The sequence below is a fragment of the Tachysurus fulvidraco genome, chromosome 4, assembly GCF_022655615.1.
Source record: "Tachysurus fulvidraco isolate hzauxx_2018 chromosome 4, HZAU_PFXX_2.0, whole genome shotgun sequence".
NCBI classification, from domain to species: domain Eukaryota; kingdom Metazoa; phylum Chordata; class Actinopteri; order Siluriformes; family Bagridae; genus Tachysurus; species Tachysurus fulvidraco.
In genome coordinates this window covers 8,574,449-8,599,635 of record NC_062521.1, presented here as the reverse complement: position 1 = coordinate 8,599,635, position 25,187 = coordinate 8,574,449, and the positions used below count along the sequence as shown (strand labels likewise).

At 35.6% G+C, this 25,187-nt stretch overlaps 1 protein-coding gene across 27 annotated transcripts in view; it reads left to right on the top strand.

The window, feature by feature from the left end:
• Nucleotides 1–25,187, top strand: part of lrrfip2 (leucine rich repeat (in FLII) interacting protein 2) — a 51,684-nt gene that overhangs the window by 19,765 nt on the left and 6,732 nt on the right. For 2 of the 27 annotated variants that reach the window (XM_047811882.1, XM_047811880.1), the window contains 18 exons: nucleotides 2,186–2,239; nucleotides 2,397–2,444; nucleotides 3,178–3,252; nucleotides 3,636–3,677; nucleotides 4,225–4,287; nucleotides 4,711–4,806; nucleotides 5,632–5,676; nucleotides 5,801–5,848; nucleotides 6,911–6,967; nucleotides 7,515–7,586; nucleotides 7,689–7,802; nucleotides 8,318–8,362; nucleotides 11,191–11,325; nucleotides 15,402–15,473; nucleotides 17,706–17,876; nucleotides 18,106–18,198; nucleotides 18,412–18,504; nucleotides 21,513–21,614. In XM_047811882.1, the coding sequence (XP_047667838.1) occupies nucleotides 2,186–2,239; nucleotides 2,397–2,444; nucleotides 3,178–3,252; nucleotides 3,636–3,677; nucleotides 4,225–4,287; nucleotides 4,711–4,806; nucleotides 5,632–5,676; nucleotides 5,801–5,848; nucleotides 6,911–6,967; nucleotides 7,515–7,586; nucleotides 7,689–7,802; nucleotides 8,318–8,362; nucleotides 11,191–11,325; nucleotides 15,402–15,473; nucleotides 17,706–17,876; nucleotides 18,106–18,198; nucleotides 18,412–18,504; nucleotides 21,513–21,614 (1,425 nt within the window). Of the gene's footprint in view, nucleotides 1–2,185; nucleotides 2,240–2,393; nucleotides 2,445–3,177; nucleotides 3,253–3,635; nucleotides 3,678–4,224; nucleotides 4,288–4,710; nucleotides 4,807–5,631; nucleotides 5,677–5,800; nucleotides 5,849–6,910; nucleotides 6,968–7,514; nucleotides 7,587–7,688; nucleotides 7,803–8,317; nucleotides 8,363–11,190; nucleotides 11,326–15,401; nucleotides 15,474–17,705; nucleotides 17,877–18,105; nucleotides 18,199–18,411; nucleotides 18,505–21,512; nucleotides 21,615–25,187 lie in introns of all 27 variants that reach the window. The other 25 variants (XM_027150157.2, XM_027150156.2, XM_047811886.1 and 22 more) reach the window with 23 other exon arrangements.

The window sequence follows — 25,187 nt, the reverse complement described above, 5'->3', positions numbered from 1 at the left end:
CATGCAAGTGTGAAAAAATCCACCTTTGTGACTGACACACTTCCTGTGGCCTGTCGGTGGCGCTATACCCGGGACTCACTATAAGCACATCGATGCGATCGGAATCCTTGGCCAAACATACAACACCGCGTGTCATCACAATAAGACATTTTTTGCCTTAGATGGAAGACACTTCCTGTTTCTCTGAATTCGCCATAACTTAGTCGCCTCGCCATGGCAGCACCGTCCGAGATATCAAAAATCCCTTCACAATGTAGCAATTGCAACGTCTCGGCATCATGTTGACGACTTTTGGTGTCAATCACATGAATGTCCTAGGAGGACTATTTAAAAGTTCACCACATGCAACTGTTGTGACTGACACACTTCCTGGCGCCTGTTGGTGGCGCTATGTCCGAGATTCACAATAGGCACATTGATCTGATAGGAATCCTTGGCCGAACATACACAGCGCATGTCATCCCAATAAGACATTTTTTGCTTTAGATATTAGACATTTCCTGTTTCTCTGAATTCGCCATAACTTAGTCTCCTCTCCATGGCAGCACCGTTCGAGATATCAAAAATCTCCTCGGAATTTAGCAAGTGCAATGTCTCGGCATCACGTTCACCACGTTTGATGTCAATCGCATGAATTCCCTAGGAGGACTATTTAAAAGTTCACCGCATGCACTTATAAAACAATCCAAAATGGTCGACTTCCTGTTGGGTGGAGCTCATAGTTTAGAGCGCGAAAGTTGTTCAGGTCGATGAGATCTATATGCGTACCAACTCTCGTACATGTGCATACATAATTGCCCGATCTGTGCATAAATGTTTGTTTTTGCATTACAGGGGGCATTATATATATAGAAATGCAAGAAGCACAGGTGAAAACATATATTTTCTTAATCACGGATTCATGATCATTGCTTTTTTTTCCCGTTGCACGTTGTTAGTGATACTGTTACTGTACATGATTAGTATCATTTCACCTTTCATCATTCCTCATTGAATTGGCCATACTGAAGAGTCTTTATTATATATGAGTTTGGTACAATATGGTTCTGTTCTTGCCTTTATTGTAAAATAAAATGCTATTTGTTGGAGTGAGGATGGGCTATGTTTGGTTAGCCAATATGTTTTTGCCACAAAAACATATTTGTAAATGTTTTTTTTATTTGCAAATTTTATTTTATTTATTTATGCCTCTTGATGTTAAAAAGGCAGGATCCCATGACTGATTAATGTTATGGTTTCAGTGGTAATTGAATGGTGCTGAATCTTTGTTTACCTCATGATTAGATTTGATCCTGTTCAGGAGGTTAAAATCATTTGATTATATTGGTTGATTATAAAAAGTGTATCCCCATTTCTCAGGTTTATAGTAGCTGTACTCTTCTGTTAAGATTTTTCGTTTTTTGTCGATCAAAAATTAAACCAAGTTTAATAATGCCAGAAATGTTCCACACACAATGTATAAAAGTGAAGTGAACAACATTCAGAAACATTTATGGGGAAAAAAGAAACACACCCTGCACATACTTGGGGATGCTGCTGTGATCTGAATGAATCAGTGACACTCAATCTCATGTTCCAAAGTCTAATCTCATCTTTAATAATCATCATACAGCAAGTCAAAATAATTTTAGACCAGCTTTTTCTGTAGGATTTTCTTCACATCTTGGTTTTACTTGTTGAACTCATAGGACGTAAAGAGCTTGCAAAGCATGCATGACATTTCACTGACTTCCAAAATATTACATGTATTGTAAAAGCCAATCATCACCAGTCAGCGAAAATGGGGCACCACGGTGATATAAGGAGGTCTATGAACAGGAATATCTTTACAGTTTGAGAAATTAACATTTTTGCAAGGAAGTCTGGGGAAATCATTTTAACATTTTAACAGGGGTCTGAATACATTATATATCCAGTGTAACTGTTTTTGTGAAAGATTGTTATTTTTGTCTTAAATTAATATATATTCATACATTGTATTTTATATTTTACATGACAGCAGTGTGTTAAGGTGGAAAATATTTAACATAATTGTGTGGGTATTTGTTTCTGTTACAGCATGTGATATTTTGATATTAAGAGATTTCTAATAAGTTTTGTTCCTTATTTAACTCCCTTTCTCTTTTTAAGTCTATTTCTCCCACTCCTTTGCTTTGGTCTGATCTGTTCTCTACCCCCACTTCAGGCTGACACAGAAAAGGCCCGCCACAGCAATCAATCCAAAAGCCAGAGTCGCAGAGTTTGTATACCCTGTTTTCTTTCTTTTTCTATAGTTATTTCCTTTTCCATTGGTTTCCACTCTCTTATCGACTGTGTTCCTTTGTTTTCTCTCTGTTAATTGACTTTGTTTTCTAAACCCCACCTGAATCCCTCCATTTTTTTTTTTTGCTCAGAAGGGCCTCAAAGATGATGCCATGTCAGTCCACAGCAGTGGAAGTTACAGGGTTTGTAATAGTGTGTTTATCTTATAGTTTGTCTTTTTAATGCATCTGAAGCATTTTGATTAATCTTCAAACTCCTAAACCCCCAACATTTTATAATGCAATATTAATATCCATCTACTATTTGTGTGCAATATAATTTTTTTTCTCCTTGTTGCAGTTTTCCATTTGATATCATGATAAATGATCAAATGGCTAAATGGTAGCCTAAAAATTTGTATGTATTCCTTTTAAAGGCCGTTTATTTAATGATCACATGGCCACAATTTTTTTCTTGGGTGTTTCTTTTGTTTTGTTTTAAAGAACTTTAACATTATCTGTAAAGGGTTACATTTGAGACTCCATTTTAGGCTTATTTAATCTTTTGGGTCGAAGTTTTTGGTCTTTGTTTTCTGACTTCTGATAACTGGAAGAGCCATTTTCACCATTATCAGCTCAAATTCTTAGTTGAAATCCAGTTATAATTAACTGGGCTGAAATGAATGCGTTACTATTGTTAGCTAAACCAAACATACCCTGACAGAATTACCTTTTATAACATTTTAATATTCTCAGTTTAAACAAAAGAAATGCACAAGCATCTCTGTAGGCGATGAGCTCAGTGAAGGAGTGTGGCTGAACTGTATCTGTAGTGGAACATATCTGTTAATATTGAGAACAAGACAACAAAGAAAAACAGTACCCTTTGTTTAAAGAATGAAATAGACTTATGTTGAATTTCTTCTTTATTTTAAAGTCTTCTGCCTCATTGCTGCTAGGCAACTTGCATTACTCCAGCCTCACGACCAGCTCTAGGAAAAAAAGTTTGGTGGTGCGTCTCTGTGAATTTGTTTTGTTCCTCCTGGAGGAATAAGCATGTAGAATATGTAAAACCCTACAAGTAATGTTTCAAAAAAACAAACTTTTTATGTTCTTGGATACTATATTGAAACCTACCATATTAGCATGAGTATAGAAAAACATATTATTATGAATTTATTTCTAATTTAAAACACAAGTAATTTCTGAAAGAGCAATTTAGTACAAAAATACTAATGTTTCATCACTCACAGTGTTGCCTGGATATCACATTAATTGGTACTCAGTAGTGGTCTGGTTTGACTAACCCTCTGAATGTTCCGTCATGTTTAATGCATGGGTAGTTATATGAATTAAACTTTTTATGTGGATTATAATATACTGATGTCTTTGCAGTCTGATGGCAGAAGTTCCTCTTTGAAGAGCTCTCATTCCACTGTATGTATAATTCATGTGGTATAGTTTTTAGGTCCAGTTTATAGTCAAAATCTCTAAGAGGTTAAAAATACTTTTCCTCCTCAGAAATATTTTTTTTCTGTCAGCATTGAAATTTATTAATTTGTATCCTAACTGAATTTCACTTCATTATAAAGTTTGAAGTAGTTCCAAATTAGTTCTTTTTTTGTATTAAAAAAGATTTTTTGATGAGGCGTTAAAAGTTTTAAAAGATTGATTGCATATCACATTTTAATTATCTTTCAGTTGTACTCAAACCCTATTAGTTTGTTTGTCACCATATAGTATAGTGCCAACAGGTATAGTTGTATGCACATATTTATAAGTTGGTCCAATGTGTATTAAAATGCTACATTTGTCTATTGCATAATGAGATAAGGATATAAATATCAGTTTTACCTGACCTGATCACTTTGATGACCATTATTCTATACATTTAAACTACTGATGGTTTCTATATTTCTGAATGCCATAGACTCACCTAACACTTACAGTAGCATAAGTTAACTGTGTGCTCTCTTCTTTTTAGAGCTCAGTGTATAATGACCTTCATAGGAAGTCTGCTTCCTCCAGGAAAAAACCTGACCTACTGGTCAGTGCTTCTGACTACATATACATTTCTATAAGTAAAACTATTTTAGACATATATACCTTTTGCAAAATGTGTCTGATAAAATGATTCATGTGACCAATGCATGCTTTTCTTTCTAGCTGCATTCATTTATTGGTTGGTTATAGGCATCTTACCCTGAATTCATAGTAAGCAGAAAAAGACAGGAAAGATTATTTAAACAAATAGTTCGTGTTCTTTTGAGCATTTTGACCATTTCAATGGTCCATGATAAATTTAATGTCTAGATTTAATAAAGGCCAACATTGTTATAAGATAATACACTGTAAAGTTGTAAAGAGGATGTTGTAATATTCAAGGAATCTGAAATTAATGATGAGGAATTATGTTTGCTCTTTTTTCCTAGTGCCTAATAATGCTTTTTGATGTATGTCCTCACTATAGACAGGATTGTATTATGACCAAACAAAATATAGCAGTCTAGGAAGTTCCAAACTGCCTCCACCTCTCTCTTCTACTGCTGCTACCCATCAGCCCTGGGTTTGTCTTTCCTTCTATCTGTTGTCCACACACTGTCTTTATGCTAACCCTAACCCTATGTTTTGGTCAAGTTACAAAAGTATAGGTCGAAGTATAGGTGTGTATATGCAGTCATGTGCATGTATGTGCAGAACTGTGCAAAAGACTTATGCACATGTAAAGTTATACACATGTAATTCTTAAAGCAATGATGCTTTCAAAAAATTTAATTAAATGTTTTTTTTATAAAGACCCAAACTAAAGTCAGTATTTTGGCATAATGGCTCTTTGTCTTTTGAAATGCATCAGGAATTGGCTGATAATTTTCTTTAAGCGTCTATCTTGGATAATCTGCAAAATAAAGTCTCATTTTGCTTTTGAATTTGTAAGTAATCCCTGTCAATCTTTTCAACATGGAATAAAAGGCCTACTTTATGGAATGAGAGTAAAATTAGCACACAAAAAATCTAATTCTTGTTTTATCTGTTTTTCTTACTATATTACCACCTCAACAGTTTTTTAGACTGATATTTTTGTTAGGTTAATGACATTCTGGACAAGTATCATGGACGTATTAGCACTTCTGTAAGTTGGTTTATATAAGTGCCATAAATGTTTGGACATTGAACTATTTCTTCATGTCTTTTCTTTATTTTTAACTGACAAAGACATTTTCCTGCAATTCCATATTTTTGTTGGAAAGTAATGTTTGGAAATCTAAAACAACTTTACAGACCAAATAATGCCATAAAGTCATAAGTTAAAATAGTGTAAAAAGTGCCTAAGCATTTTATACAGTATTATGTTGTACTCTAATATACACAACTACTCCCCCACCCCCTGCAGGTTTCCAGCACTACCTCTATAGGACTTACGCGCAGCCACAGCGCGGTCAGTCTATCCTTAAATGCTTTTGCATGTATAATTATATCCAATTGGTAATGCTGTTAAATAAAGGAGACGTAATTTATTAAAATGCTTTTGTTGAATAGTGGACCTCTATTTTTGTCTGTAGGCCTCAATAAGTGATGCTAGTCTCTATGGGCCATATGGTTCCAGAGCTGTAAGTGTTGCAAATTCCAATTTTAATGCAGTGTGAAATATTGGCCAGTGAAATAATACAGAACATTTATGTTACATGGTGTGTTCCTGGTGAATATTGGTGTTTGACTAGTAAACATTTACACTTTGCTATTTCATAATGCATGTTTGTTTAATTAAATATAGATGATCTGTTGGACATGCTAGCAGTGAAGATTGTATCACTACCTTCTGTTAGCATTTTATTCATAAAACTGCTGCTGGGCATCACTGTTTTCTGTCAAATCACAGCTATAGCAACAAAACAGAAATATACATAGCTGTCATGTTTGCCAAATGGTTCCCAGATATATTTAATATCTATTTTTTTTAATCTGAGTAAATGAAACAACTAGCAAAGTGTGCACCTTAGCTAAATAAAATGAGGGTTTGTTTGAGGGAAAGATTCTCTGGGTGGTATATTATTGCATTATTTTATTACAGATTAAAAATTCCTGTCATCTACCAATATACACTATTCAAAAACCAAAATTAAAATTTTCTCTTGCCTAGTCTATTTATAGAAAGAAAGAGATAGAGATAAATGTTACTATCAGCCATGTCATAAAGTAGCCTTTTTCAAGTTTTCTTGTTCTTATTTGTTTGTAACATTCTCAGGCCTGTTGTGTATTTTCTTCAAGCATAGTAAAGAAAATAGGCAAAAGGCCTATTTGATTGTGTCATTCTAGTATTGGCCAAAATGGGTTTTTTTTCATGCTGTAGTAATTAACATATGTCTGAAATTAACATATGAAAAAATGAAATTAATTGTCTGGTAAGCTGCATAATTGTCTGTGAAACAAATTTCTAGCAGAAACTCTGGTATGGAAATAAAATTAGTATTTCAAAAATAAAATTATTTTGTACCAATGCAAAGTGAATTTATGTATTGAAGATGACATTTATATTTTTTATGCCGGTTTTCTACATGGATGATAGTTGAATGATTGTTGTATAATCCATTACTGTCCCAATACAATATCCCAACCGTCTAAAATAAAGCCCAAATTTGGAGTCAGTCTGAATGGGATGCTTGTATTTACAGACGTCTGAATACAGCTGGTGCTCTTCTGGTGCTAGTTCGACTCGCAGTAGTCCAGTGGTAAGCACTTTGCAGCATGTACCTGCACATGTATCTAACATGTCAGTAGATAGGCTTTTTTATTTGTCATTAAATGACACAGAGCTTTTGCTCAGCCAGCATGTCTAAAGAGTGCAGGGTTTCCCTAAATATTTGGGGTCCTCACATAACTTTGTTGATATTAACGCATAACACTTAAAATTATTTGCATGACCTAATCAATTGGCTATGATGGAAGTATTTTTGAAGAGAAACTAAGGACTTGTATGTTTTTGTCATAGTATTCATTGTTTTTAGTTTTGTAAAATGTGCTTTTGTGGAGTTTAAGAATGCTTCTACACAGTGCTTTTACACAGTGCTGTTAAATTAAAGCTTAAGGTCTGTTTAGAAATATAGAAATGTGTGTTTGTACACTCTAAACCCAAACCTAGGAACAATTCAAAGGGACTGCATTTGTTAAAGCATTTTTAGTTTGTAAGTGACCCATGATGGTATTTTATTTAATTTTTTGGTTGTTTTAACTAATAACAAAAGGTACTATATTCATTTTTTTTTTCAATTTTCAAAGTCCTCGTCTGATGACGATTCTGCCAGCACTACATCTCAGGATCACATCAAACATGGAAGGAGGGATAGTGTGGTGAGCTGACTATGAGCCCTGTCCCATTTTGTTTAACTCCAAACAAACTTACTATGTCTCTGTTTTTGTTTGAGTTGCTTATGTAAATTTTTTACTTCATAGTCATCTGAACTTTCTGACATGAGTGAGACTGCTGCTGACTATTTCAGCCGTTCAAACCGGAGAGGTAGTATTATTTCTGACCTAGATGATCTGAGCATCCCAGATCTGGACATTGTAAGTTATGGCACAGTGACCTGCTGCATGTACTCATCAACGTTTGTCTAACAGGAGTGTGTCTCAGGGCTAAAACTTTTTTTTTTTCTGTCTTTGGTTTTTTTTTTTTTTTTTTTTTTTTTTTAAATGTGTGACACAAAATGTGCAGTTTGGATACCATAATTCTCTATGTATGGATATTTAAATGCACATAAACATATTAAGTTAATATATAACCTGCCAACTGCCTAGACAGTTATTCCATAATTTGTTCTTGAGAATTGTTAGGTATAGCATGTTGGATGAGCTGTTTAGGGAGTCTGTCTCTATTAGAATCTGTAAAGCTTTTTCTTTGTTGCTTTTTGGTTGGGTGTTGGATAAACAGTATTTTTGTGTGCTATACATTTTTGAACATTAATGTGGTTTTTACACAATCTGTAAACAAAACCTGATCCACTTTTGCAGGTAGGAGTGACCAGCATATAAAAAAAAAATTAAATCAGAAACATTCTGATGACTTTTTTTTTTTCTTCTAGTTGGAAGAAAAATGTGACAAGCAGTACTCGGATCCCTTCAGTCGTGTGAGTATGTGAACAGTTATGCTGTTTGGTCGAGGTGACTTTAATTATAATAACCCTGTGTCTAGAATTCAGGAATAGGACAAAAGCTGCATATTATTTGCATTCTTTACAGTGTATCCCCATGGTTTCTGTCTGGTATGTTACGCAGTTCCAAATATAATGTTAAGACTACTGTGGTGAAGATTCAATTTTGCCCTTAATAATGTGAATTTCTTATTTTAATGTAACAGTTAATTATATGCTAAAATACACCTTATCTTTTAAACTACCACCTAAGTTTGTGCTCAGCTTTATATATTCGCTGTTTATTATTAGGTGGCCAAGTACCACAAGTTTATGGGAACATTTTTTTTATTCTTATTCTCCAAGCATATAGTGCTAGGAACTTTACTGTTTTTTGTTTCTTCTTGTTCTTTTAGTTGCTCTTGTTCTTCTTTTCAATATATTGTACATTCCACACTGTAAGTTATAAGCACATGATATTTGGTCAGCAGGTAATTTTCCCTCCCACTATTCAGGTGAGCATGCGTAGCTTTATCTTCCTCAAGATGGTGCTAATGTGCAGCATTTTATATTTTGGCTCCTATAACAAACAGAACTAGATTTGTAAAGTTCGTCACCACAAACTTTGATGTTGGCTTTGACAATGCAAGTATTCGCAAAGGCCGGTGCTTTTTGGAGGCGAGTGGACATAAGGGTCAGTGTTACTTTTGGAAGCAAGTAGAAAGAAAGCTAGGGTGCCAAAACATTTGGAGGTAAGTGGAGACGAGCATGTGACATCATCCGAATACTCTTGAGAAACTTCTCCTCATTGTGCTGAGTGTTTTGATATTTCACATGTCCATGTTGTGCAAATTTTTTTATTTTCACATGACATTACGCGATGTCACGTGACGTCATCAGAATACCCTGTCAGGACGTTCCACTCATTGTTCTGAGTGTTTTGATATGTCACATGTCCATGTTGTAAAAAGTTTTTTGATTTTGCATATTTTGGGGGTGGGGCTGCGGCACAACCGAAAGGCCAGTCGGTACACCAATTAAAAACTTTGTTCAGTGTATCACCCTAAAGGAGCTGACCGAGTTTGGTGCTTAATTATACCATGGCAGGACAGAGAGACCAGTGGACAGGGTGAGCATGGGCACTCTGACTGCACTGCAGCTATTCAGCCCATACTCAACAAACTGCAATGCACTGTGTATTCTGACACCTTTCCATAAGAACCAGCAATAACTGACTTTTAATTGACCTTTTTTAACAATTTGAGCTAAAGTAGCTCATGAAACTTATAAGGTTATTTTGGGCTGGAAGTGACTAGTAACTGATTTGAGCTCTCTCAGCTGGGTCACTGTGGGCACTATTTAAATGGTGGTATTGTATTTAACACTGCACATGTATGTGATTTATGGAATATTTAAAGATTCTAAAATAAATATAAAAAATAAACATAAAATGTTCTTTTTGTTATTAATATTTCATAAGCTGTCATGTAACGTGGAGCTCCTTTCAAGACTGACATACAAAGACTCAATTAGAAGCACAATCAACAGTAGCACATGCAACATAGTCATGTTAATCAAAGTGACCGTTCAGACACTATCTGCATGCAGCACATCTGTTAATAAAAGTTAAACAAACATGTTTCTGCATGACATGTTTCTTGATATAGAGTCACTGGCGAACATTGCCTTCCTGTCTTACACAAGAATCCCACTTTATCCCACTAGAAGTTGGATAAAGTATCACTTGTCAGTAAAGAAGGAACATGGATGGGCAAAATACTGTTAAACTCTTAAGGACAGTCATTTGAATGCCCTTTGCCAGAAAATTGTCAAGTCAATGAGTTGTCAAACGAGTTCACCTTCCAACTTGAACATGATCCAAAGCATACAGAAAAATTGACCAAATAGGAGAAAATGGTCAATGTGCTTGCATGGCCTAGTCAGAGTCCAGATTAAAATCCCATTGATAATCTGTGTACTGACCTGAAGACTGCAGTTCACCAACAGTCACCATCAAATTTAACTTTATCAGTTCTGCAAAGAAGAGAGTGGGTAAATATTTAAAAAGTCTAGATGTGTGAAGTTGGTAGACATGTATCCCACAAACAAAAAGGCTGTAATTAAAGCAAAAAGTGGTTCAACAAAATAGTGACACAAGAGGATGGTCCTTTATCCAACTTTCTATTTTTAATTTATTATTTTTCTGATTAGTTGCTGTTATATTTTTCACTGAAAATTTGTCATTTCAAGCTGCAAAGCAACAAAATATTAATATTCTGAAGTGGTTATAGCCATTGTATGTCTCAGTATTTTTGAGCTGCTTCCATCCATCTGTGCATCTATCTATGATTCTTCTTAGTGGTTTAGTGTAGGATCTATATGGAATTATGATTGTAACTAGCAGAAGAACTGATTAGATTTTGGAATTGCCCCAAACCTGGTCAAGATCACAGCAAGGTCAGAGGTATAGAGAGAGGGTCTATTTATGCTTTTTACCATCCATCCTTCTATCAGTCTGAGATCCTAGTTAACATGACATGTCAAGAACAAGTGAGTGATATTTTGTAGGATTTCTACAAACTGATTAGATTTTGAAATTAAAAAATGGATTCACGGTCACAGTTATGTTAATTGTATTGAAGATGTTTGCTTTAATAACTTCCTTTCTGTTTGGAGAATAGTATAAATGCCAGTGGCATGAGTTCTGCTTGTTTGTAAAGAGGGAGAACAAATTTAGGCCAGGCTAACAATTCTAAAAGATAAGCAATTATATTTGTTTGTTGCTGCTGTATACTTATAAATGCAATTAATGTTGTGTGTTGTAGCCATCTTCTCGATGTGCCACTCCAGGCCTCTCTGCTGCCACACTGGCCACTCTTGGTGGTACTTCATCCAGAAGAGGCAGTGGGGAAATGTCCAGTATTGTCATTGAACCGGATGCTTCTTTGAGCGAACTGAGGGTAAGGCGACATATTTTCTTTATATATTCCTTATTGACCATTTCAATAGTATGTGTGTTGCTTGGAAAATTACAAGTGGCCAACGCTGTTTTCAATTATTATTAAAAAAATATTATTATTTATTATATGTGTATATATATTTTTTAAATTAAAAAATAAAGACTTCTCCCTTTACATCAAGTGATGCAGATGAATGTGTCACAGTTGCATAGGACTGGAACATTGAATTAGTTTGCTCTTCATGCCTCAGTGTCAGTGACAGGAGAAGGGGAAGTTACTGTTTTATTGATACTGCAGAGAAGTTGTTTTTGTTGAACTAACAACTGGATCTCAATGTTTTCCTTGACCCTACAATAACAATATAAGTGATACAATTATGATAATTGTACCACCTTATAATTAGTTTTTATTTTATAGGCAATAAGCAATGTATTGTAATATTTCTGTTGATTAGTGAATGTGTCTTTGTGTAGACTGAATTTCTTGCCTTTTCATCTCTTGCCATCAACTCAGGTTTAAAGTATGGGTCTAACAATACAGCCAGAATAATGCACGAGTCATCATAAAAGCTTTTATAATGAGTCAAAAGCTTTTCAGGTTTTGCAAATGCAGCTGTTTTCAGTGGATTGGAGACATCAGCCATATTTATGTATATTTCTTCAACTGCTGATCTTCCTGTTTGGTTGGGAGGAAAAGGCATCAGGCCCTGAAGAGATGATAGGGTGCAAGAAGCTACAGAGGAAAGGGAAATGGCGTGTCAGTTTTGTTGAGTTGAAGAAATTTGATAGCTGAGTTTAGGCAGAATTGGTGAAGGATATTAGGTGATGATCAGAGGTGATCTTTTTACCTTTACCTTATTGTTTTTTCTTTTTATTTTCTGTACCTTTTTCTTTTTTTTCTACTCTTTTCATATTTTTATATGAAGAATTTATATCGAATGCAGTTATTTTTTATTTGTATAGTGCTTTTAACAATGGATGTTGTCTCAAACACATTTCTCTTCAATAATTGCACTGTATGGTCAAAAGGTGTAATTGCGTGATCAGGAGATTCATTCCAGTTGCAACATGCCGTTGAACTTATCAATTGTTTACTGATGGAGACTTGGTCAGGGTGACACTGGGACCAGAGAATGTGAGTGGAGTGAAGCGGCAACAATTTCCTCTCTGCATTCAAAGCATTCTATAATTACTCAGATTTTCTATTTCCCCACTTTTTGTACACTGCCTGCTCCCTCCTCACACAGTACTCAGTCTGTATTCGCTCCATGGCAAAAATGTGTGCCAAATTACTGTGCTATTGTAAATTTTCTTTCTTTTATTTTCTTCCTGCAGACCATGAATTCAGTGTAAGATATATACACAATACTAGGATCAACCTGCTTTATTATTGGAACAGTAATATTAGCCCAAGTCAAAAAAAATATTGTTTTGCTCACATTTTGAAAAAATTTAAAGCTGGATGATGCTAAATTAAATAGACTGGCAAAAAGCATTACATAAAATAAATAAATTATAAAAAAATAAAATAAATAAAGTTAAATAAAAAGGCAAAGAAAATCAGTTGTACTTTCCATTTAAACAAACTTTTATATTAAACTTGGAAACTATATTTCTCTGAACAGAAATAGGTTGATTGGATAAGTATACTTTTAATTATCAAAGCTATGTTTCCAATACTGTGTTCACTTTCAGAAAAACAAACTTTTGCCGAGTGGCAGTGTTCAAGCGCGCGCGATGACTGATGGACTTTGGGCCAAGAATAGAAAATAACTTTCCCACGCTGACTGAGCCACTTTTCCTCTCTTGCAATCCACTTAGTTTTAAAGTGTGGGTCTAAAAATACAGCCAGAATAATGTGTATAGTCGTCATAAAACCTTTTAAAATTAGTCGAAGCTTCTCCGATTTTGCAAATGCAGCTGTTTCCAGTAGATTGGAGACATCAGCCATAATTATGTATATTTCTCCAACTGCAGGGCCTGGAAGAGATGATAGGGTGCAAGAAGCTACAGAGGAAGGGAGCATAGGGGAAGGAAGGGAATATGGAGCATAGGTTTTGTTGAGTTGGAGAAATTGATAGCTGAGTTTAGGCAGAATAGGTGAAGGATATTAGGTGAGACCGGCCATGCTGTATGATTTAGAGACAGTGCCACTGCAGAAGAGACAGGAGTCTGAGCTAGAGGTAGCCGAGCTGAAGATGTTGAGGTTCTCTTTGGCAGTGACAAGATTGGACAGGATTAGGAACGAGTACATCAGAGGGACAGCTCATGTTGGACGTTTGGGGGACAAAGTTAGGGAGGCCAGATTAAGATGGTTTGGACATGTTCAGAGGAGGGAGAATGAGTATATTGGTAGGAGAATGTTGTACATGGAGCTGCCAGGCAGGAGGTAAAGAGGAAGGCCAAAGAGGAGGTATATGGATGTAATTAACGATGCAGAAGACAGGGATAGGCGGAGAGAGATGATTTGCTGTGGTGACCCCTGAAGGGAAAAGCCGAAAGTAGAAGGTGGTGAAGGATATTAGGTGTCGTCAAGAAGCTTTTATTGTCCTTTCAATTTTATATAGCTGATTCAGTACACAGTGAAATGAGACAATCTTTCCTCAGCCTTCATAAGAAGTAGAGACTCTGCTTGGCTTTCTTGTTGATGGAGCTGATGTTGAGTGACCAGGTGAGGTTCTCCGCTAGATGAACACCAAGAAATTTGGTGCTTTTGACAATCTCTACAGAGGATCCAACGATGCTCAGCAGAGAGTGGTCGCTCTGTGCTCTTCTAAAGTCAACAACCATGTATTTTAGTTTTTATCAACATTCAGGGACAGTCTTGATTTGAGTTGACTTGATATTAGGTGATGATCAGAGATGAGAAGTGTAGTTGTCTGTAGCTGGAGAGGACTATATTATGATAAAGACACATTCAATGACATGTGGTAATGGTTTGTGATAGCTTCATACTGTGAAATGTGACTATATTTCATTTGAATGGCAGGATTGGATCAAGAGTTGGACAACCATCATGAGTGGGTTCTATTATGCACCGATTATCCTTGGGTAAATCTAGGAGGGACACAACCACTGGTCTCAGAGGGTCTTCTTTAGGGATTGGCTCTGTCAGTGCTCTAACTCACAACAATTTTATACCAGTAAATGTCTTTTCACTCTTTTCCTTCCTGTTATTCATACAAACATGTTATTTAAGTAATATAATTCTATATTAGAATTTTACTATTGTGGAAGTTAACCTAGTATAATCCAAACATCCACCAATGCCAGACCTCTATTCATGACTCTGAGGGTAAGTGCTCTTTATATGGATCATTCACAATGGACCTTTTTTAAAATCTGTTTCATCTTTGGAATTTCATTTGTATTTTATTTTCTGACAAGTTTATTCAGAAATACATGACCTTTTTTATACTCGTAATTACAAGCCCAATAAACCTTTTATTTATTTAACGTTATTTTAAAATAATGATATATTGTCAACATTATTACATGCGTTAATTATTTGTGTTTTTGAAATCACATGCAAGCTGCTTTCTATTCGACCAATGGTATTAAGCAACACAAGTTTTATCTGTTCATCAGTCCATTACACACATACATAATCAGTACAATTTGGAAAGCTGACTGACAAGCTGAGACTGAGTACTCTGAACCAACACCAGTATGATTATTGTTACTCTAAATTTTGCAATTACTTTTAACAAATTATGTGCAAAATATTTTCTATTTCCAGTTAAGTTTTATTTGTGTTTACACTAGCAATAACATTAAAGCATGTAGTGTCACAAAGTCAGTATCTATTATCAGGTTTAGTGAATCAGAATAGGTGTTTAATGGCTCTATTTTTTTTTCTCTTTGTGTTTTTTTTACTCTATTTGCTCAATCAGAAAAATTAACAAGATTTGTGACTGCCTCATTGATCTTACGATACAATTAAAAATTTTTTTAGCTTAATTAAAAGACTGGATATGTCACCGTCACTGCCTCATGGTAAAGTAGGCATGTCTCGAAGTCTTCCTTCATTACTTCTGCTTTCCACCAATATTCATTTCAGTCCTTCCTCCTCAACAGGACATCTATGATCTAAAGGACCAGATTCAGGATGTAGAGGGGCGATATATGCAGGGTCTTAAAGAGCTGAAGGTAGAGGGGCTTGTGTCCAGTGCATGCCATATCTTTCTTTTCTATTTCTCTTTGGCTGTTTGCTTTTACTCACACCCAAACCTCACTGTTTTCACCATTATTTTGTGTGGAAGCATGAGTATCATGTGAAGCTGTCTAATTCTGACTGAATCTTTCTTTAACAATTCTAGCCTATAAGCTAAATTGTGTTAAGGTAAGAGCTTTAAGAAATGAATGCTGATGAACAAAGATATGATGAAGTATATACCTAATACCTAGCTGTAGCAAGGTTTAACTCAGAAATTGGAGACTTGTCATGGGTTTTGTTATTTTGTTTATTATGTAAAATAAAATTTAGCCTTAAATGTTTTCTAATCATTATTTTGTTATGTTTGTGTTAACAGTTGTTAATCCTGTGCAATATCACAACAGATAAGCAAAATAATGCTTTTAAAGTATTAGAAACAGAATATTAACTCATGCTGATCTCAATAATAGTTATTTTAAGAAGTAAGTAATATTAGTTAATTACTAAAATCAGTTAGTTAATTAGTTAAATTTAAGTTGTAACAATTTAGCCTTGAATAACTGTGAAATCATTGAAAATTTTTTAATCACAGTGGATATGAAAAGTCTACACACCCAGTGTGCGTGTATGCGTACTTGTGTGCATTCCTGTGTGTGTAAGTATGTCAGTTCAGTTCAATTTAGTTGTGGCTATTGAGGAGTCTGATGACTTGAGAAAAGAAACTGTTACATAGTCTGGTTGTAAGGACCTGAATGCTTCTGTACCTTTTTCCAGACAGCAGGATGGTGAAGAGTGTGTGGTGTCATCCACAATGCCGTTGCCTTTGGGGCGTGTGGTAGCCTAGTGGTTAAGGTGTTGGGCTAACAATCGGAAGGTTGTGAGTTGGATCCCAGCACAAAGTAGAGATCCTGATTGGCTTTTATGGTGAGGGAGCTGGTACAGAGTGACAAAAATAAGTGAGAAAATTATCAATAAGCAGAGGGTTACAAAACATTCTAAGACATTTTTTATACAATGGAACACTGTAAATACAATAGTAAACAAGTGGGGAAAATATGACAGAAGTGAAAATGACATCCTCCTAAGATATCAGGGAGGCTACCAAGAGTGCAATTTCTTTTACTGGTTGCACTCTACATCAACAATGTCACAAATTTTTTGTGTGCCTAGGCTGTAGAAGAGGGTGGCAAGACAGAATCCTTTTCAAGATCATCAATAAAAAACAAGCCCAGGGAAAGTTTAAAAAGAAAAAATATATAATAATCCAGCATCCCAAAACCATATGGAATAATGTGTTAGGGTCTGATGAGACCAAACTTTTTGGCCATAATACCAAAAAAAACCAGCATATCACCAAAAGAACACCATTCACACAGTGAAGCATGGAAGGATCATGCATTGGGCTGCATATTTCAGCTGAAACTGGAGCTTTAACTGAAGGGAATAATGAATAGCCTTAAATAGCAGTCTATTTTGGCACAAAAGTTTGTTTCTTAAGGTGAATAAGAATTTCATTTTTCAGCATCAACCACCCCAAGAACACCTCAAAATCAAAAAAGGAATGGCTTCACCAAAACAAGATTAAGGATTCTAGAGTCCAGATCTAAATCCAACTGAACAGGAAATCCCATTGTCTAGTAAATAGCCAGCCCATTTGACACAGTTGTCACAGTTTTTGCAAGGAAGAATGACAAAATATTCATAGGTCAAGATGTGCATAACTGATTGACTCTTACCCAAAAAGAATGCTAAAATAAAAACATGTAAGAGTGCTTCATCTGAGTATTAGTTTAGGGGTGTGCACACACATGGTTATTGTAAAAAGAAAAAAGAAAAATTTCTCTGAAATAATTATTATTGTTTTTCACTTATAGATTGTGTTTGCAAAATAAAGCTGGAAAATGTTCTGACATGATTAACTTTTTCATTTTTTACATTACAAAAGCCTGCCATTATAACAGGGTTATGTAGACTTTTTATATTTTTACTGTATTTCCATTGTTCATATATACTCACTCCCTTCATATATTCTCACTCTCTGCTCCAAAAAAACCTAGTATATTAATTGGAAAAATAATATCTTTTTGCAAAGCTATAATGAAAGGAAAAGTCCATTAAAACAAGTTAATAATTGAACAACGACTTCACCTTACATTAGCACCTGGCAATTATAGTAATATTTTAGTAGGAATTGTATTTTGAAGGAAATATTATATTCTCTGTAGGAATCTCTGTCTGAAGTAGAAGAGAAGTATAAGAAGGCCATGGTATCTAATGCACAACTCGACAACGACAAGGCAAACCTCATCTACCAGGTGGACACACTCAAGGATGTCATTGAGGAAATGGAAGAGCAGATGTCAGAGCTGAGCCGGGAAACAGAGGAGAAGTCAAAAGTATAATTTTTTTTTCTATTATTCATTAGCATGAGCTCTAGGGGGTTGTTTAAAATAATGTCATGAAATCATGTAACAAAATAATTAAATGTATATTAACAGTGTACCCTCTAGTGGACTCCTAAAATCTTCATTACCCATACTGTAGAACTTTTGACTTAAATGTAGTTTGATGGTTTTTAGAAATTAATGTCAATGTATGTCATAAAAAAAAAAACATGATCTTTAGGAGATAGAGAGGCAAAAGCATACATGTTCAGTCCTGCTGCATAAACAAGAGGAGCTAAAAGAGGGAATCCGTCAACGAGATGAACTTATTGAGGTAAGATTCTTTTTGATTTACATTAAACTCATGCTATTAGAATACATTTAAATGTATAAATGTTTTAGGTTTTTTTTTTTTTTTAGAAAACCACGAGTAACAGATCTAAGGTCCACAAGCAGGCCTTTTCTGTTCTGTGTTTCCAGTCTTGTTTCTGTCCACTGCTTCACCCCTTCCATTTCATGGCTGTCCATTTGAACACTATTTTTCTAGGCAAACCAGAACTTTCAATTCAAGTTAGATACCCTCACAAGGGAGGTGTTTGACCTACAGGAAACTGTTAACTGGAAGAACAAAAAGATTGCGGTATGAACATTAGGACTATGCATGTTTTAATGGACCTTCAATACAGTATTTGGTTGGTTGCTTGTTTGTCTCACTGCTCAGTAGAACAGGAACATCAGAAAGCTGCTTATAATCAGGCCAAGAACTTCAGTTAAGGTTCACATCAAACATCAGAATGGGTAAAATGTGACTTCAACATTGGCATGGTTGTTGGTACCTGATGTGGTGGTATAAGTATTTCAGAGGCTTCCAATCTACTAGTATTTTCATAAGCAATGGTCTCCAATGAATTTACACAGAATGGCATGAAAACAAAATAAACCTTTGCACAAAAAATGATGCTTTATTTGGTTCCACTCCTTTGTGTCAAAAACAACAATCTGTGGCTATTATGGATACAGAATCAAACTGAACATCTCAGGATAGGAAAAGGACCATTTTTCAACTGTCCAGTTTCAATGAGCCTGTGCCCTCAGATTCTTGTTCTTGGCTAGCAGGGAAGGAACCCAGTAGTCTTCTGCAATTTTAGCCCATCCACTTCAAGGTTTGATGTTATTTGCAACACATAACTGCTAAATGTTTTCATGCCATTCTCTCAATACCTAGAATAAACTGTTGTGTGTGAAATTCCCAGATCTGCAGTGTCTGAAATACTCAAACCAGGACATCTGGTATCAATGTACTTACCACAGTGGAAGTCATATGTAAGATATCACAATTTTTATGTCTTTCAGTGTTTGATGTGAACATTGCATCTCTCTAGTCCTGCAAATTGGCATAAATTCATACATTTAAAATCTATATTCTGAATTCATATTTTTCTGTAAATCTGCTTTGGGACAATATCAATTGTCAATAAAACAGTGTCCATAAGATTGAATTGAATTGACCATTACTTAGCCTCTTGACCTGTATCTGTATGTTTTTTTTTTGCATTGCTCTGCTGCCACATGATTGGCTAATTAGATAAGAGCATGAATATGACAGTGTTTAGTTGTTTCTAATATACACTGTATATATTATCAGTCTAACACACTTTTGTCCACTTTATTTGGAACACCTGTACACCTAAATATTAACTAAAGCTTTTGATCTGTAACTGTATGCATTATATGCATTGTGCTACTGCTAAATAATTAGATTACTGCATACATTTATAGGTTTTCCTAATTAATTGAATGTGTGTGTATACACTGCTCAAAAATATTGAAGAGAACACTAGTATCACAATTTGGATCTTGAACAGAATTTTAAACTAGAAAATCCTATATTCATATACATTGTGTAATTTGTTCAGAGCAAAATGATGTGACAGTGGTCAGTCATTGATATTACAGGCTGATCCAGTTTGGATACAGTTTGCATTAATTTCATCAGGGCAATTGCGATTGTGTATTCCTCCCTTATGCCTGGATGCATTCCTGACAACATCTGGGCAGGCTCCTGATTTAATGGCAGATAGTGTCCTGGAGGATCTCGTCCCAGACCTGGATCAGGGAATCAGTGAACTCCTGGACAGTCTATGATGCGATTTGGCAGCTTCACATGCTCCGATACATAACATTCCAGAGGTTCTAAATTGGATTTGGGTGTGGGGAGCATGTGGGCCAGTCAATGGCATCAGTGCACCCTGTCTACATAAGATTGGGCATTGTCATGTCATTGTCACTGCACCAGCATAAGGTCTGACAGTGGATCTGAGGATTTCATCCTGGTACCCAACACCAGTAAGGGTACAGTTGGCTTGCACATGTAGGTCTTTGGGTGGAGGTCTAAGGTCTGTGCAAACATCCAAGGATATTCCTCCCCATATGACTCCTCATCACTGACCCACCATTAAAGCTGTCATTCTAGATGTTGTTGCAGGCAGTATAACATTTTGAAGGTGCCTTGGCATTTGTTCTTTGTGGTTGGTGGTTGTGCCCATGATGGCCTCAGAAAATTGGTGGTTGCATTGCTGTGGCCTCTCCAGTGCATGTAGTCACTTTCATTTACACCAAAGCTGGTGATCTCCATGAAATTTAATTGAGTTGGTGTTATTCTGTGATGATTAAGTGTTCCCTTAATATTTTAGATGTGTATGTGTAGATGTGTAGTCTGTTATTGTAGGCACTTTCAGGGGTGGACAGGGATCAACATGGACACTCGAATAGGTCTGTGGCTATACTGCCCCAAACACAGCAAGAGGCAATGTGTTTTGTTCACACCAAGAGGCAATGTGTTTAGCAATTTGTGCTGCAGTAGCTCCTTTGTGTGATCAGATCATACTGGCCCATGCACATGAGTGTGAGCATTGGGCACCCATTACCCTGTTGCAGATTTAGTGGTTGTCTTTCTTTTAGTCCACTTTTGGTATGTACTCCCCAAGACCAAAAAGAATGAGATTATTATCATAGATTTTTGCCTAATTATTTGTCTGTCACTAAAAATTGAGCACCAGATCCTTTGCAGCAGACAGAGCCATTCCTGTCGGCTTTTTTAGATCAAAGCTATTCTCTGTTATGGGCCACACAAACTTTCCCCTAACTTCTCTAACTCCTTTGCTCCCTATCCATAGTCAGGTGGTGGGCATATTTGGAGGCACGGACATGGTCACAATCTCCTCAATTTCAGTCCAACTTGTTAAAAAAAAAAAAAGACTGAAGAGGCCTCTGTAAACACATTAAATGCTTATATATATGTGGCTAGGAAAAGCTATGGAATCTTTGTCATTTTTGGAGAAAATGAAACACAGTACATAACCACAAACACCTCATACTAACTGACAAATGTGACACACATGAATACAGATGCACAGAGTGGATTAAAACATTTAGATATTTCTCTTTAACCTGAGCTTTGCTCTCATTTTATTTGCATATCATTTTGTTCATGCTACTTTTATGCTTGCTGCCATCTTGACTATGCATGTTAACTATGCAGTCTGTGCATTTTGACCATTATGCATGTGTTTTGCATGCATGTGACCTGTCCTTCTCTACTTGTTCTGCTCATGGTTCTTCTCTCTTTCCTGTCCTGCTGTTGACCAGGCCTTAGAGAGACAGAAAGAGTACTTTGATTGCATTAGGAATGAGAGGGATGAGCTCAAAGATGAGCTGGCTGAACTCAAGGGGAAATCCAAATCTGTAGAGGTATGTCAGTGCTGAAGATCAAGAAATGCAACAATGTACAAAAGATTTCTTAATGATGGGTTTTGTACATTATGAAAGTTTCTCAGTTTAATTGTAGTTAATGTGTAAATTAAATTAAATTAAATTTGCACATAGTAACCCATAATGACAAAGCAACATTTTTTTAATGTTTGCAAACTAATGCAAAATAAAATCAAAACTCTTTTAGATTTAATTTAAATTTTCATTTAACATCATTTAAAATGTATACTTGTCATTTGTTTTATTTGTACACAGTAAGGGTCTGGTTCAGGGGTCGGCAACCCGCGGCTCCGGAGCCGCAAGTGGCTCTTTCATCCCTCTGCTGCGGCTCCCTGTAGATTTGGAAAACAAAAATTTAATTAAATTTTAGTTTAGTTTAGTTAGTTAGTTTTAAAAAAAACAGTAATTCTAAATTCTAAGATTATGATGCTCTTGTAACATTAAAATAAACCGTGTTTTTTTTTTGTCGCTCAAAATATGCGTCATAACTGCCGACTTGTGAAATCCGACACACAGAAGCAGACGCATTTTTGGTTTGCTGCAGCCGGCAAGTTAAAATTTTGATGTCATGCAGGGCTGTCAAGTGTCACACATTTGGGTCTTTTATCACGCTTTCCCTCCACACATCGTATTTCTAATGCAGAAAACCTTTTTGACTATTTATCATATATTTAATAAGCTGCAGCGCCCAAAATGTATCAGTCCGCACCGCTGTCTGGAACCGCGCGCGTCTCCCCTGAAGTTATTAGTTGAGCCTGACACTTATCAGCCAATCAAAAAAGAGGCTACACAATAGCCAATCAGAAAATAGCAATATCTGGGAAAGATTTAACCCAACAACCAATGAAAAAAATTGGGTTTGCGGGGGGGTTGGAGATGTCACGCTTGCCTGTCTTCAAAACTTGAGAACCGAAGAGGACTCAATTAGACATTGAACATTTTATTTGAAAGTAACCTTCAACCCAGCGTCTTTTTTCTTAAGGTTAGTTCAAACTGTTCAAAATATTTTTGTTTGCCTGCAGAAATAAAATTTAGTTTACTCGGTAGCAGTTCATTGATTTCATAAATGCAACACACCACAGTTTTTTCTATACTTTCCATAAAGGTAAAAAACGATATATGCAGTGTTATCTTCATTTTAGATGTCAAATGGGTTTTGTGATCCCTGTGGTTTTTTTTCTGTGGGAAACGGGTCCAAATGGCTCTCTGAGTGTTCAAGGTTGCCGACCCCTGGTCTGGTTGGTTGTGTACTGTATAGTTTTAGACTGGTAAGATCTTTGTTGTTCCTCTAATTTGATTTTTCTGTGATTGGGGGACCACCATGTTTCTGGAAACATGCAAAGACATAGAACTGATTTTATACCCCTCCCCAAATCTATGTCTATTTGATAACAGATGTCTGTAAAGTTCCTAGGAGTGATTTCTTTTGGTCTGACAAGCATTGCAAATTGTTGGACAGGTTTCTGCATTTCTAAATCATATCCAGTTAGTGTAATTAGCCAAAGACGGACTCTAGTCACGTTCTATAGACTATATGAGTATGACGTCTATGACTATATATAATATAATATAACACAACACTCTTAAAAAAAATTCTTAGAAAAGATTTTTTTAACACTCTTAAAAAAGATATCTAAAAGTCTTCACTTGACTGTTATATATTGTTTATATTAATGGGGAAAATAGTATATTTAATTAATTTTTAGATTGAGTATATGATGAAAAAAATCCTTGAACTGAAGGGATCTGTAAAGTACACTGTTGTCATGTATTTGCTGTTACCATAGAAAGCCCATTTAACAAAAAATGGGTTTTAGGAAATGATGGACAAGAGAAAATAATTTTATATAACCAGGATTCCAAAAAAAGTTTTTTCAAATCACATAAGCCAATATTTTATTCACAATAGAACATAGATAACATAAAAATGTTTAAACAGAGAAAATGTACACTTTTATCCACTAAACGAGCTCTTTTCAAATTTGGGAAGGGGACATGTTTACTATGGTGTAGCATGTGTAGTCCTCTGCTTTTCAAAACAGTTTGAAGACGTCTGGGCATCAAGGTTATGAGTTTCTGGAGTTTGGGTGTTGGGATTTGGTCAAATTCTTGCCTGATATAGGTTTCCAGCTTCTGAAGAGTTTGTGGTCATCTTTGACATATTTTTCATTTAATGATATGCCAAGTGTTCTCTATAGGTGAAGGATCTGAACTGCAGGCAGGCGATGAATCCATGCTGTTGTTGTATACATACAGAGCCTTAGTTGGCATGGCAGGGCAGATTGCGTTTACCGACAGTGGTTTCTGGAAGTATTCTTATGCCCGTTTAGTAATGTCATTGACACGATCATGCCGATGAGCCATGCAGTAACGTCTGGGAGCCCGAAGACCATGGGCATCCAATAAAGGTCTTCATCCTTTACGCTCAGAGATTCCTTCAGTCTCTCTACTCTTTTAATGATGTTATGCACTGTAGATGAGATTTGCAAAGCCTTGGCAATTTGACATTGAGAAACGTTGTTTTTAAAGTATTCGGCAATCTTTTACACACTCTTTCACAGATTGGAGAGCCTCTGTCCATTTTTACTTCTGAGGGACTCTGCCAGGTACAAATACTGTAGTGTTCTACACAAATATGTGTAAGATTTTTTTTCCATTGTATATGCCCTGCAGGTTTAGACATTGAGGCATTCAGAGGTACACTATGATCTTGTGCTTAAGATTAGTACTTGAATTGCACTTGTACTTCAGATTTTTCTGGTAGAGTTCATGGTTGTGTCAGAACCTTCTGAAGCCATACACATTCTGAAGCAGCAAATTATCACCAACAATTTGGTGTTTCTGTACCACCACTTTTTCAATGTAGTATTTTCTTATTTTGGAATGGAGTATGATGCTCCTATTGTGAAATATAGTTTTTTTTTACACCAGATGTAACACAACCCATGTCTTTTAAAAAATAGTTACCATCAGTCTACAGGAGTAGTTATCAAACCTCATTTGGATTTCTTGATTTCTTTCTATCTATCTATCTATCTATCTATCTATCTATCTATCTATCTATCTATCTATCTATCTATCTGTCTGTCTGTCTGTCTGTCTGTCTGTCTGTCTGTCTGTCTCGACTAGCATTGTTAAGCCAAACTTGTTGTGACAAACTTTATTTATCTAGATTAAATACTGTAATGTAATTTGTTGGAAGATCTGAAACATTTAAGTGTGACAAATATGCAAAAATATAGAACTCAGGAAGCCCTGGACCCCAAAGTCCTGTAACTAAGTATGAAGTAAATGGGTTTTCTGTTTATTTATTCTTATCTACGGTTATTGCGTATACAGTATACTGCAGATGTGCTAGATACAGGTATAGAAGTCACCATAGCATCTATTCTGGTATGTAAAGTTTTTCATGTCATTATTAAGTAGTTAAGATAATACAAATATTACCCCAGTGTCTTTTTTCATGATGATTATTAAATCATGAAGAATTTTTAGCTGTGCATATATATTCTGTGTTTGGACATCCATAAAACTTACTTCATTACTGTTCAC